This window comes from Nicotiana sylvestris, chromosome 7 (assembly GCF_000393655.2).
Source record: "Nicotiana sylvestris chromosome 7, ASM39365v2, whole genome shotgun sequence".
Classification (NCBI taxonomy): domain Eukaryota; kingdom Viridiplantae; phylum Streptophyta; class Magnoliopsida; order Solanales; family Solanaceae; genus Nicotiana; species Nicotiana sylvestris.
Genome location: NC_091063.1, coordinates 3,673,126 through 3,686,185, shown reverse-complemented (window position 1 = coordinate 3,686,185; position 13,060 = coordinate 3,673,126). Strand labels below are relative to the sequence as shown.

Here is a 13,060-nt window from a genome sequence, read left to right as displayed (position 1 = left end):
CCGGGTACCGAAGTGATAAGCTTCTTCAGGAAGCTTATTTCCAATATAGTACTAAATAGATAAATATATTTACGGTGGAGTCCCATATGGATAAGCTTCTTCAGGAAGGCTTATTTACAACAGAGTACTAAATGAACATCCATAATATAATATATTTATAACAGAGTACAGTTTTTAATGGAGGCTAACCTTAATCTGAATGACGTACTACTGTGATTTAATGAGTCTTTTGTTGTAATTAATATGCCCAGTTGCCCACCTCTCATTTTCTTTTTTCTTTTTTTCTTTCTCTCTGTTGACTTGACTTGAAAAATCTTAGGCCACAAAAGAATAGTATTTGAGGATTAAGTACAAGTTTTAAATCAGAGTAAAAAAAAAGCGTTAATATTTTGACCCACAAGTAAGAGATTTGACATGGAATACGTATTAAAACTAAGATAGCCCCATTTTTGAACACTTTTGAAATAAGATTGTGGCATAGAAAATTCCAAAAAAATAAAAAATTGTTTGCCCCTAATAACATTAGTATAGTACACATCATGTGGCTAATGTTGTTTGTTTAGTCACGTCACTAATGTGAAGATTGAGTCAGTTCTTAGACTTAACGGTCAAAACCGTCGCCTCATATATTTGAATTTCATTAATCACTTTAAACCAAATACAAAATTTAAGCAAAATTTATAATATATATATATATAGAATGAATAGATAACACCTCAAGATTTATGAAAATAAAGTCAAACTAATAGATTTTCTGAAGTACGTTTGAGTGGGTGACTTAAACCTTTTTTAAAAGAGAAAAAAGAAGAAGGGTAGTTGATTTTTTCTTGAAATTAAACCATCAATAAAAATGCAACATCAACCATTTGTGGAAGGAAAATAACCATTTGTTTTGTTTTGTTTTGTTTTACTATGTTGTTTTATTATGAATTGCGGTAGTCTCTTTTCAAGTGTAATATCTAGTTAAGTGAACTTAAACTTAATTTAATTGCAATGTGCACTTTTGATCTTTATTACTTGTGAATCTTCATAACTTTAACTAATTATTCTATACTTGAGGGTGATATAATTTTTTCATATGTAAAGGAATAAAAACTCACATTTTCAAATTTAAATACATTTAATAAAGTATTACAATGACCAATGTCAAGATTGACCAATAACTGAAAAATCAAAAGTGCAATTATCTTGAGCAAACCACCTAAATATTAGCAGGTGCACCTACAAAGAGCATTGTTATTACTTGGTCATTTCTAGATTATATAACAGTACTCTTTAATATGTTTATGACATCTATATTAAAGAGTACTGTTATATATAATTTTGAAATGACCAAATAATAACAACGGAATTGCTATGTAGTTGACGTGATTTTTCACCTCAATTGTAGAAGGCAAAAAATTTACCAAGTGAGCTAGTCTTCAATTCGATTACAATATGAATACACATTACATCGAGGTAATTAAACTACCAAAAAAATTGTACAATCATATGATTGTAATTTTCACAACATTAATTGGTGAATATTTTGACTCTAAAGTAAATGATTGAATGACAAAATTCTGAAAACTAGTCAATAATTCGAGGCGCCGCCAGTCAGAATTTTGTGGGCCCTACCAACAGGTGACAAGACAAGTTCCTCTATGCCAAGTCATCAACAACCCTTTTCACTCCTTCCTGGAAACTAGATTCGTCCCATTCACTACCCTGGACCAAATCACAACAAAACAAGAGAAATTTGGTTAACAAAGTTGGCAGGAAAAGTTGAAAAAAAAAAGGATGGTAAGAAAACCAAATCCAAACAAGAGTTTTAACATATAAGAGCAAAGCCGGAGTCAAGATGTGAAATTTATGATTTTAGAATTTGTTATGGAATTTATAGCTCGTTTTAATTATATTAGTTGCATGTCTAGCTAATATAAAAAAGATTGTGTTATTTGTGCAACAACAATATCAATAACATATTTAGTATAATCTCACAAGTAAGGTCTATAAAGGATAATGTGCATGCAAATCTTACTCCTACTTTAAGAAGATAAAGTGACTGTTTTCAATAGACTCTCAGCTCAAACAGGGGCAGACTTACGTTCATGCTGGAAATTTTTACGAAATTATAGTATGTAAATAATGGTTTAAAACAATACGAATAAAAGTATATGAGGTTGCAACCGTTGATGGACAAGCGTGTCCTGGCCTAGTGGTCAATTTTGCTCCTTGGCCTTCAATTTGTCCCCGGTTTGATTCTCAGGGCATCAATTTTTTCATTTTTAAATCTTCAAAATGAAATTAACCCCATAGTCCAACTATTCAGCAAAGTTTGTTTAGTGAAATTCTATTAAAAATATGTAGAAAAAAACACATACAAACATGGCTCAGTAAAGAGCTTTCTAGAAAAAGTTCTTACTAATAATACCCAAATTATTCGCTTATTTTTTAAAATAAATAAATATATAAATGTTTTGAATGTACTTTGTTAATATGATATCGGTTTATAGATTCACTTCTTAAAAATATCGACACCACTTACCTAATATTCTAGGTATGCCCCTTAGCTCAAGGACGGACTTTGTCGCGAAAAGAGAATGCCGAAAGAGAACTAAAAAAGTTGGAAAAAGTTATTCCTATATTGAAAGTGATATTTCCCAACTATAATTTCTATTTTGGAGGGCGGAAAAGACCAACAGTTCATAGAAGCCGGAAAGAAGAAGTACCATCTTAGTATTTGATAAGTAATAGATATCCACTAATTATAAGCTCACTAAAAGTATGATGCTTGTATATTTTTAGTATAACACTCATTAATAATTTTTAGTTAGTAGAATGAAACGGTAAAAATTTACCATTTTACTGATAAAGACAAGAAATATCTTATTCTCTATAATTACAAAACGTCTAGCATTCCCTCGCGTTAATTTGGCATCAAACTGCTTCCAATTTTCAAAAAGAAAATCCCAACTGTATCGAACTTTCCAATTTTGGAATTTACATAAACAAAATGCTAGGAATACTTTATATGGTGTCTAAATAAATTATATGATTCCTAAATAAAAAGTAAACCGAAAATTATCGAAAATCTGTTCACATTTATATTTATACTTTACAATCCCTCGAAAGGCTGAGTAATTCATGCAAAAAGATATAATCATCCATTATATATGACGGTTATTAATTTCGGAACTTCAAAATAATTCCATATACATTATTAACTTGTTAAGGGAAAACAAAGTATTATAATCTTGTGATATTCCTATATTTTGAACCAAATAAACCTTGGTGTGTATATGATATAAATGTAATTAGTTAAAGTTAAGGCCGCTAGTTTCTGAAAATAAAATGCATACGTACCTCAATTCTAACTCTCAAGATTATATGAGTTACAGGTTCTGATTGAACCACTGATCTGGTGTTTGCTGCTACTGACTCTAAGTTTACATTGTTGTCTCTTTTCAAGAATTCCAGCAAACGAGTAACCAAATCCAAGATGCTGCATTCTCTCGTTACTGAAATTTGCAAGTCCACTGTTCTTGATTCTGATGTTGACTCACCTACATTTGTTATTTCAACAGCTATCCTTTCATTTCCACCAGTGGAGGAGCTAATAATTGCCTGTTCAAAGGAGGATTTGTTTTGAGGTTGAAGTAATTGTGCTTCCAACATTTCATTCTTTTTACTCAGTTCTTCCACTTGACCTTTTAATGAACTTAAATATTCTGTTGTACTGGCAAGTACTGATGCTTTGTCCTTCTGCACAAGAAACCGAACAAGATTTTAATCATTTCATTATGACATGATATCATTTTGAGATGCATTAAGACTTCACCAACGTTGAATATGGAGTACATAATAAAATGAAGTACAACAACAGCAATAAAAAAAAAACCGTGTAATCCCACAAATAGGGGTGTAGAGAAGGTAGTATGTAGACAGTCTTACCCTAGCTCGTGCAAGTAGCTAGAGAGGCTGTTTCTGGTTGACTCTCAACTCCAAGCAAGCATTCAAATCGCAACACTATAGAGAAGAAATACAATACGTAGTAATTATAAGTGTGTAGTAGTACTCTCAGATTGAAGGAGAATCTTGGCGTAACTGGTAAAGTTGTTGTCATGCGACGAAGAGCACGAGTTCAAGCCGAAGAAACAACCTGTTGCAAAAATGCAAGGTAAGACTGCGACAATAGGCCCTTATGGTCCGGCCAGGGGCGTACGCAAGAATTTTTGTAAGCGGTGTCGAAATTTATAAAAAAAACTGAAATATAACTTTGATTGTCATACTTTTAGACAAGAAATAGTCTTAATCTATTGATTTTGTTGAGTCTTAAGCAAATATTTACAAAAGAAAAATGTCTTAATTGAGGTTAGAACCTTTAACCTCTTATAGAAAAATCAAACACATTACCAACACACCAACATACAATTTATGTCAAGTGGTGTCATTTTTTTCTACTTAATAGTTTCCTTACAATATTAATACATATATTTAATAAAACATTTTGACGAAGCAGTGTCGCGTGACACTGCTTCGATAAGCGTAAATCCGCCCCTGGGTCCGGCCCTTCCCCGGATCCCATGCATAGCGGAAACTTAGTGCACCGAGTTGTTTTTTTTTTTTGGTAGTACTCTCATACAATTTAAACATTTAGATGAGATAATCACATTTTAACATGGTATCAGAGCAATCATAAATGGGCATAGAAAAACTAATTTAAAAAATGTACTCTATTATAACTTAAATTTTTAGACGTGACGGTGACACAGTTTACTTCATAATTAAAACCATACCTTAGTACCAGGTGGGAGTAAAGATCTAAGTAGTTGAAAGCTATCGTTAAGCTTTTCGCGTCTTCGTCTCTCTGAAATCATGTGATGAACCTGAGTACTTGTAGGGGCACGCGGGTTAGGCTGCATTTGTTCTTGCCTTGATCTCATCATATTTAAATTTCTGAAGAAATTGATAGATCTTCTAAACATGTTTTGTCGGCGAGTTGTGGCTGTTGCTATTGGCAAATTGGGACCTAAACCTGACCTAAACCTTGTAAATGCAGTGGCTTTTTGTGTTGCTATTTTGTTATAATCTGTGGGTAAGTTTTCTCTGGATTGGCGAGAGGAGGAAGAAGAAGAGGGCGATGTCATGACAGCGAGATACGCTCTTGTTAATGCAGCGTCTTCGGTTTCTAGTGTCGGTAATTGTATGCCTTCTATTTGATTTAATGTCTGAATGGCTTGTTGATATGGCGTGGCGGTAGCAGATACCGGTGGAATTGGTCTAATTGTCTGATCGGAAAAGGTATCCGTTCGCGGCTGTTCTGGTACATATGGCGACGTGCTTGCTACATTGAAGAGAAGGGATGAGTATTCGCCTGGGCTATCGATTGAGAATGATGAAGATGATGATGGCCAATTTTGATCAATTGGCAGTAACTGCTTAGGAATTCCTCTTGTTGCTACTGCTGCTGCGGGTGCTACTGCTGCTGCGGGTGCTACTGCTTGTCTTGAGAAATAGTCGGCAAACAAGTTTTTCAGTCCCATTTCCAAGTTTACCTTTATATACAAAGTAACTAGTATTAAAACCCGAGAATTAATAGAAGTTAGAGCCTTAGATTTTTGAAATCACGAACAAAAGTGGGGTCATAGAAATTTTATAAAGAAATGGTCTTACTTGAGGGCTAGAAGTCATTCCAACCTCAATTTCTCCAATGCTACACCCCATACAGATAACTGTCTGAAGTTAAAAACAAAATCAGAAGATAAAATTAAGTTTCAATATCAACCACATTATTTGTGTACTTTTACCATATTGGATCACGTGATAATGAAATAAACAAACACAAACCTTGATTCCAGCTTCCTGCAACAATCATATTTAAAAGGTTACCTTGGATATTTAAATAAATTACTAAGAATAGTAATATATAATTTAATTTGTTATCAAAAGTACCTGGTAGAATTGAAGTTGAACTGGATTGGATGCATGTGATTGAAAATCTGCAAACTGCAGCTCCATATAAGGAACATTGTTCTTGAAAGCCAGTCCTGGAATGCGGCTGAAGGTGAACAAATACACTTAATTTAGAAAGTTCTCATTAATTCTTGCTTCTTTTCCCTCCATATCATAAATCTTTTAGAAGAATTAACCTAAATATCTGTCACCCAATCGCTTAAATTAAAGATAGTCAAAGGATGTATATAATATATATGTATAGTACGTGTATAATCGTGTATAGTCAATGTGTAATCTATAAGCGCAAAGATTGCCTACCCATTGTCCATGATAAGCCATGAATGCCTATACTCTTGGAATAGCCTCTGGGCAACATCACTGTCTCCATTGTAGATTCCACCCAAGGACATAAAACAGCTACAAAGTGATGAAAATGTGGCAGGTTAGAAGAATGTTCTTGGGCATGCATATATCTTTTTTGTAGTACTAGAAGTAGCTAGCTAGACTAATGAGAGGGATGAAGAAGTAGTAGTAATCTTACTTAGAAGGTTGGTAATATTGCCAAAGGCATATGTAATTGCAACCTAAGGACTCCATTATCTTTAAGAGAAAGACGGCGCGGTCTCCTTCTTCAAGGAAGAAGATGGAGTCCATGCAGCTAGCTCCAAGAAAAAGAATTTCTTTGTATGTTTACTACATGAGAGTTTGTTGCAGCATTGTCCCTAATACAGTATGGTGGTCATAGTTGTCAAGATGCTTTGAATGGAAAACTTGAACATATTTATGTGCTTTAAGAAGGAGGGAAAAGTTAAAGAAAAATGGTGTATGAATCATAGAGTTCAAGAGCTAAAAAAAAGTTTCATTTGAATCTTGAAAGGTAACACTTTTTGGCTAGCTACAATTCATGTTAGGTGGTAGTTTGAAAAGTATATTGGGAGAAATATCCTATAAAAAGAAAATGAAAAGGACCCCACCATACAAAAAAGTTAGTAAATGGGGCAACTTATACAAGTCTCTGAGAAGGTTAAAGGGGATATTGAAGAAAACTAGAAAAAGGTATATATTTAAGAACCTGAAATTTTCAAGGGAAGAGAAAAATAGGATTTTGGAAAAGTAGAGGAGAGAAAAGAAGTAGCCAGCCAAGAGAGGGTTGAAAAGTAATGGTCAAAGTCTTACTTAGGCAAAGATTTGGATTGAGTCAAGGGAGGATGGCAGTGTGTCCCTTCCTATAGTTTTCATTGTCATGTTTTTTGGATATTAGTACAAAACTACCCCCTAATCTCCCTAATCACAAAATCTCTCTTTAATTCTTTAAAATTTTGGAAAGACATAACTTTTGTTTTTGTTTAATCGACAAGTATTTGGAAATCACTAACTTAACTAAACTTAGAGATCTCGTCCTTCCTACCATATCGTCAAATATTGGAACATATCGCCGTCAAGTTAGCTATTATTTGTCCTAGTAATAGAAATGAGTGTTGCAGCTCCTTATCAATTAACCATCCATAATTTTAACAGATTTTTTCCTCTTTGGTCCGGTTCTTTCTCGAACCCCGCACATAATAAAAGCTTAGTGCACCGAGCTGCTTTTTTTTTTATATCCCTTAAATTCATTTTGCTTAATTATCGCCACCAAGCATTTAATAATATCACTAAGAATTTCAATAAAACTAACATGATATGATAATACAAATACTTATTCTTTCCTTCTAAATAAAGTTATGGTGTGTGGCAAAAATATAGCTTAAAGCGACAAATAGAACTTTTTTATAAGATATAGTCTTAGATAAAATTGTCAAATGAAAAAAAAATAAAAAATTGGGCTTTTGGGGCATGAGATTGGTGGCTGGACTTTCATTTCAAAAGGCGCTTTAACCATTTTTCTTTCACTTAAAACACTTGCTTAATCATTTTTAAAAAGGAAGAAATACAAATAGAAAAAACTAAATATTTGTGATGACCCGATAAGTCATCTTTAATTTTAATATTCATTTTTGTGTTTCGAGACCTCTAATAGCTCCATTCAGCCTTTCTCGATTTGCATGCACAGTCCGTATCTTTATATGAAAACTAAAGAAAATGTGAAATTTTTCCTTTAAAACGCATGAGTTAACTTCGCTCAATATTTTATGTAAACGGATCCGAATCAGTATTTTGACAGTCCCGATGGTCCCTATCGTGATTTGGGACTTGAGTGTATGCTCGGAATCGAATTCGAAAACCCCTAGCTTGAATTATAATAAATTGTCGGAAACTAAAATTTTAAAGGTTTAAAGATTTCAAAGTTTGACCGGGAGTTGACTTTATTGATATCGGGGTCGAAATCCGATTCTGAAAATTTGATTAGACCTGTAATGTCATTTATGACTTGTGTGCAGAAGTTGAAGTCAATTGGACTTGATTTGATAGGTTTCAGCATCGATTGTAGAAGTTGAAATTCATTAGTTTTCATTAGTCTTGAATTTGGGGTGCGATTCGTGTTTTTGATGTTGCTTGACGTGATTTGAGGCCTAGACTAAGTTCACATAATATTTTAGGACTTTTTGGTATATTTGGTTGAAGTCTTCGGGGCCTCGGATGAATTTCGGATAGTTAACGGAGTGACACAGGACTTTGAAGAGTGCTGAAGCCTGCTGGTATTGTGTGTTCTGGTTTCCTTCTATGCGATCGCGTGGATGGGTCTGCGATCGCGTAGGCTTATAGAGTATATGAGGTATGTTGTACTTATACTATACTCTGCACTTCTTGTGCAGATATCAGAGTTGATCTCAATGGCGCACCGTAGACTTGCTCGAATTCAGCTACCCAGAGGAGACTTGAGGTATAGCTGAACAGCGTCCACGACTCTGAAGTCCACTTCTACTTTATCTTAGTTGTGTATCATCTTTCAGACAACTTTACTTTCATTCAGACCTTTATCCATATTGTTCAAGTAACCCGTGCATTTGTGACACCAGATTCAGGGATGTATTTAGATATTTCAGTTGTTATGGTTTTTCACACTTTATTTTAGTTTCATCACAGTTATTTCAGTAATTGACATCAGTTTAATTTAATTTGTATAAAATGACTTAAGACTATTCTAACGTTGACTTGTCTAGCAAGTGAACTGTTAGATGTCATCACGATCCCGAGGGTGGAAATTCCGGGTCATGACAATATTGTTGAAAGATCGGCGGTCCTTTTTAAGTAAATAATTCCAAATAAATTTTTAGTATAATTCTTATTAAAAATACCTAGGCACTTTATTCGCTAGAACAAATTAATACCACAAACTGAAAATTTAGGAGACTTATTTCTATTTACAAAACAAATAGAGGTATATATAACTGTATTAGTAAAACGTTAAGGAAGATTGTGCAACGCACTTACTTTAATTGCTGATTTGTGTTGAGGTGGTCATGTAGTTTCTAGTTTCTTCAGTTAAATACTTTTATTACTTTATTTTAAAAAAATCCAAGTGGTTAAACTCGACTAGAATATATAAGTGAAGTGTGAACCAATGGATTCTAATATAACTAATTCCCAGAAGTTTCTCTAGCTTTCTACTTGTCAATGATAAAGACAAAGTTTTAGTTCATATATTATAAGTTATTGCATGAGGAAAAAGAGTATCTAACTTAAGTTGGTCTTCAAAATGTTAATTCATACATAAAGAATTTTATTACTACTAGATGCTGTACTCTGTGTTGTGTACGGGAGGAATTGTTTCTCTCTTTAATTCTCTTTTATTTTGTTTGTTTTAAAAATAAGAAAAAAATCAGAAAAACCACTTGGAGATATAATGTAGAGTACTGTTTATTTATTTATTTTTTAAAATCATGTTTATTTTAATTTTTCGGAGATCTCGTTATTGTTTAGTCAATTTGTAAGTGTATACGGTTAAAATGGGCTCACGGTGCACCCCGGTCTCCGATAGGATAAATCGAGCTCAAAACACTTTTACGAAGGACCGAAATCGAAGCAAGGATCTCATCGAGTTAGAGTTCGAGGGCATGACGCCCACCCTCGAGAATATCAGGATCATGATCAGGAGTCGGTCCTTATCCTGAAAGACTTCGGGGAACGTTGTCGGGCAATCAAACACGATCAACAGAAGGCCGTGATATCCACGACCGGTCGGATATCACGACGTGGATCTCGACACGTATCGATAAAGAACTGGCGATCAGTTAAACAGAAGAATTTTTACCATTTATGTAATTGTACCTAGAGTAGGATTCCTCTACTATATATGGGGGGGGGGGTCTGATAATTCATGAGACACATTGTAACACACATTCAAAAGTAATACATCACTATTTTACTGTTATCAAAGCTTTTTTCTTTGTTCATCAATACTGGTCACTGTGAGCCCGGATCGAGGGTAAATGTTATACTAAGGCTGGAATCATCCTCCGCGCGTGGTTTGAATTTACTGTACCTTTACTCGTTCATTCTAATTCAATTTATAGTTTTGTATCAAATTAATCCGTGTATCTTTAAAATCACATATAAATTTAATTGTTATCCGAGTTTGAGGGTAAACAGTTTGGCGCATACCGTGGGGCTAAGGATAATAGTGGCAATTTGATACAAATTTTCATAACACACCCTACTTTACACTTGTTCTTCTTTAATTTCAGATCAACGTTAGAAATGTCGAACCCCCAGTCTGCCCCTCTAAACGTGGATGCTGAGTCTGGTCACCATGCGAAAACAACAATATAGCACCCGGTAGTGAGGTGCCCCCTATCGATCTCAACGGAGTTCCAGCCGCAGAACCGATCGACGCCAGCTCTCATGTGGCCATCAATGCGAATTTGCCTACCGATCCTAAGAACTACGTCCGCAAGAAAGTCCGATCGATTGCTCAAAATACGCACGACAGTGCGGATGATGGGATCAACTTGCGGGTGATCTTCAAAATTCAATAGGCTCAAAAGGCGGTGATAGCCCAGTTGTAGAACCAAAGCCGCGCCCCAAGTAGAATTGAGCCCGAACTATCCGGGGAAGTCACCCGCAGAAATGAACCGGTCAAGGAGAGGCTGAATGAAGCTGAACTGGGGACTAACCCCAAGATCATAAAGATGCTGGAGGAGTTGACAAAATGGGTAGAATCAGGAGAAAAGAAAATCGAAGCCAATTACAAAAAGGTGGAAACCTACAATTCCAGGGTTGACCAAATCCCATGAGCACCACCGATATTAAAGGGCATGGATTCCATGAAGTTTGTCCACAAACCTTTTCCTACAAGCGCAACTCCGAAGCCAATCCCTAAGATGTTCCGCATGGCCGAGATTCCTAAGTACAACGGAACAACTGACCCAAATAAGCATGTAACCTCCTACATGTGCGCCATCAAAGGGAACGACATGGAAGATGATGAGATCGAGTCCGTCCTGCTGAAAAAGTTTGGGGAGACTCTGTCAAAGAGAGCTATGATATGGTATTGATAACCAGGGATTATGATGCATTTTACACTCCTTCTTACTTGAGTTTTGATTAGAAATATGTACAAAATAGTCCCAAAGGCTTACATGTTGTACTTGATTGCAGGGTTTGGTCAACAAGGTGACACTTCGTCAAAACCAGCTCAAAAAGGAGTAAAACATGCGCAAGTACCAAGAACAAGTCCAAGCACAGTGTAACAGAACTAATGCGGCCGCATTCCATTCTGTGCGGTCCGCAAAGAGGAGGTTCAGAGAGGTGCTCAATTCAGACAATCAAGCAATGCGGCCACAAAGCATTTCATGCGGACCGCATTGGCTTCATTGCGGCCGCACTCGATTTTGTGCGGTCCGCAAAGCTGGAGTTCAGAGAGCTACTAATTTAGGGAATTGCCAATGCGGTCCGCGGTCCTTTTTGTGTGGACCACAATAGAAGCCACCGCAACCGCGGTGTATTTTGTGCGGCCTGCAGTGGCCAAGTTTAGAGTGCAGAAGTTTTAAGTCAAGAGCCTCAATGCGGCCGCACTCGATTTTGTGCGGTCCGCACTACCCCCGTAGGGGTATTTTTGTTCAGTAAATTCGGCCTAGTATAAATAGTTTCTTTTCCCATTTTTAGGTCATCTGTTGTAATTTTAAGCAGAGCTGCGCTCGTGAACAATGTCCCTTTACTATTTTGAGTAATTTTACAATATTTTTATCATTGAATCTTCAAGTTTTAGTTAGTAATTAAATATTATGGGTTTTTCTTCATCTATTTCTTTGTATTCTTTTATTATCATGAGTAGCTAGACCCATTAGCTAGGGTTGTGGCTCAACCCAAGTATGAGTAATTGATGGGTCTTGTGTTTTAAGGGTTGAATGTCTATGGGTGTTTGATATTTGGACTAATTTATGGTTTTAATGTTGAATTAGTGATTGCAAACACTAGTTTATGCCTATTTGACTTGGACTCTTGATAACTAGGAATTTTGATGTGTTTTATGCTCCTTCCTGCTTACGCTTTGATTATAAATTCTTATAAAATAGTCCCAAAAGGCTCATAAGTTGTGCTTGATTGCAAGTTTGATCGACAAAGTGAAGAAATGTCAAAGATCGGCTCAAAAAGAGTGAAACCTGCTCAAGTACCAAAGACAAAGCAAACTCAGGACAAAAAGGCCTAGTGCGGCCGCACTAGACTTTGTGCGGTCCGCACTAGACTTTGTGCGGTCCGCACTAGGGGATTCATAGAGCTGGCAAATCGAGCTTCAAGGTAGTGCGGCCAAATTCGATCTTACGCGTACGCACTAAAGGTTCCGCGTCTGGATTGCCATTATATGTGGTCCGCGAAAGAGAAGATTAGAGAGATGTAGTTTGACATGGATCAAGCCAGTGCGGTCCACGGTAATTTTTGTGCGGACCGCATTAGTGACCTCCGCGACCGCGGTCCATTCTGCGCGGTCCGCGGAGCTTGAGTTCAGAGAGCCAAGACTTCAAGTCCAAGAGCCTAGTGCGGTCGCAGTCCATTTTGTGCAGCCCGCACTGACCCCGTAGGGGCAATTTTGTTCAGTTTTTCCATCTTAGTATAAATATAACATTTTTTTTCATTTTAAGGTATCAACTATTTTCTGAACAAGGCTGCGCTCGTGAGAAGCTATTGTGTAGCCATTTTTGGCATCTTAACTTAGATTTAACGATAGATTCTCTGTATTTACATT

General features: G+C 35.9%; 1 protein-coding gene across 2 annotated transcripts; it reads right to left on the bottom strand.

The window, feature by feature from the left end:
• Nucleotides 1–1,146: 1,146 nt before the first annotated feature.
• On the bottom strand, nucleotides 1,147–6,932 carry LOC104240486 (putative transcription factor bHLH041). 2 transcript variants are annotated; one of them, XM_009795330.1, is made up of 8 exons: nucleotides 6,479–6,932; nucleotides 6,256–6,354; nucleotides 5,935–6,040; nucleotides 5,830–5,844; nucleotides 5,656–5,718; nucleotides 4,779–5,537; nucleotides 3,346–3,744; nucleotides 1,147–1,707 (listed from the first exon to the last, which is right to left on the bottom strand). In XM_009795330.1, exons 1-8 carry the CDS (start codon nucleotides 6,589–6,591, stop codon nucleotides 1,642–1,644), a joined length of 1,620 nt encoding a protein of 539 aa, XP_009793632.1. In that variant the 5' UTR covers nucleotides 6,592–6,932; the 3' UTR covers nucleotides 1,147–1,641. The 2 variants fall into 2 exon arrangements, with proteins under 2 accessions (XP_009793632.1, XP_009793633.1); XM_009795331.1 differs by lacking the exon at nucleotides 5,830–5,844.
• Between the last annotated feature and the right edge of the window lie 6,128 nt (nucleotides 6,933–13,060).

What these genes read in the sequence shown, in the direction of transcription:
- LOC104240486 (XM_009795330.1), bottom strand. Translation starts at nt 6,591, where the DNA reads ATGGACTCCATCTTCTTCCTTGAAGAAGGAGACCGCGCCGTCTTTCTC. An exon ending in TGGCTTATCATGGACAATGG is followed by an intron (nt 6,041 to 6,255) that starts GTAGGCAATCTT and finishes GTTCACCTTCAG; the next exon opens with CCGCATTCCAGGACTGGCTT. An exon ending in GAATGACTTCTAGCCCTCAA is followed by an intron (nt 5,538 to 5,655) that starts GTAAGACCATTT and finishes TTGTATATAAAG; the next exon opens with GTAAACTTGGAAATGGGACT.